This window comes from Vollenhovia emeryi, unplaced genomic scaffold, assembly GCF_000949405.1.
Source record: "Vollenhovia emeryi isolate VEMERY1.0 unplaced genomic scaffold, V.emery_V1.0 DF949453.1, whole genome shotgun sequence".
NCBI classification, from domain to species: Eukaryota; Metazoa; Arthropoda; class Insecta; order Hymenoptera; family Formicidae; genus Vollenhovia; species Vollenhovia emeryi.
In genome coordinates this window covers 1-1,100 of record NW_011956913.1, presented here as the reverse complement: position 1 = coordinate 1,100, position 1,100 = coordinate 1, and the positions used below count along the sequence as shown (strand labels likewise).

The 1,100-nt window shown below is 61.6% G+C and overlaps 1 protein-coding gene across 1 annotated transcript; it reads left to right on the top strand.

Annotated features, from left to right (window-relative positions):
• Positions 1–427: 427 nt before the first annotated feature.
• LOC105555717 (zinc finger protein ZIC 5-like) lies at positions 428–1,030 on the top strand. Its single transcript, XM_012002759.1, has one exon. It carries the CDS (start codon positions 428–430, stop codon positions 1,028–1,030), a length of 603 nt encoding a protein of 200 aa, XP_011858149.1.
• Positions 1,031–1,100: the final 70 nt, after the last annotated feature.

The window sequence follows — 1,100 nt, the reverse complement described above, 5'->3', positions numbered from 1 at the left end:
CCACCACTAGCAGACGACACTAACGAAACGGACACCACGAGACGCGTCCAACAACTCGACAGGATGACAGAGGAAGCCGCGACCGCCACCGCACGACAAAGGGACGCCACATACCGCCAGGAACATTACTTCAACCTCCGCCGGCGGGAATGGCGCCCCACTCCCGGAGATCAGGTCATGCGCCGAGAACACCCGCTGTCGAAAGCAGGCGAACACTTCGCGGGCAAATTAGCACCAAAATACTCCGGACCGTATACCGTAGACCGCGCAATCTCACCGGTCATATACCGACTACGGGATCACAACAACCGACTGGTGGGGACAGCACACGTGAAGGATCTCAAGGGTGTATAACGGCACACAAAAACAAACAGAGCCGGGTATATAAGGGAGCGCTCGCACCGAACACCAAAAAGAAAGCTACAGCATGGGCAAGCTACGCGCACGGCTAGAGAAGATGGCTCCCAGGAGGAGAGCTCCGGGACACCCGCCAATACCGGGACTGACGCCGCAGGCTCCACGCTACGTGCCACCCGTCGAAGCGAGACCACGGACGGCCCGCGCCTCGGTGAGCGTCGAGCAACGCGGACAGGCACCCGCAGTCATACGGGCCAGGACGACCGTTTCCAGGCAGGAGCAACTATACCAAGCGGCCGCCCAGACAACAGCCGCCCTCGCCTCGGAACTCGACGCCCTATTCGGTTCGCTGTCCGACCTGGAGGACGAACCAATGGCCACCACCGAGCCAGCCAGAACAGCGACCGTAGCGGCGACGCCAGAACTCCCGACGCCTCCGCCGACACCCGCTGCGACACCAGAGCCGGTACCCGTGACGAGCCCAACGGCAGGACCACCTCCGGGCTACGGATATTTCACCGGCGACAACGGAGACGGGTTCAACGGCCTCCTGCGAGACGTACCCTGGCACCGCATCCGTCCAGGGCAACGCTACCGCCACCACACCGCCGGCCGCACCATCATCGTCAAGCGGCTACGTAACGGCGAGATCCAACTCCGCGAGCGAACCTAGAACATTGTCGAGGTTAATAAAGAATAGTGTTTGTTACGATGTCGGGATCTGCCAGGGGGGAGGTGTGACG

Coding starts and splice junctions, on each gene's coding strand:
- LOC105555717 (XM_012002759.1), top strand. CDS start 428: ATGGGCAAGCTACGCGCACGGCTAGAGAAGATGGCTCCCAGGAGGAGA.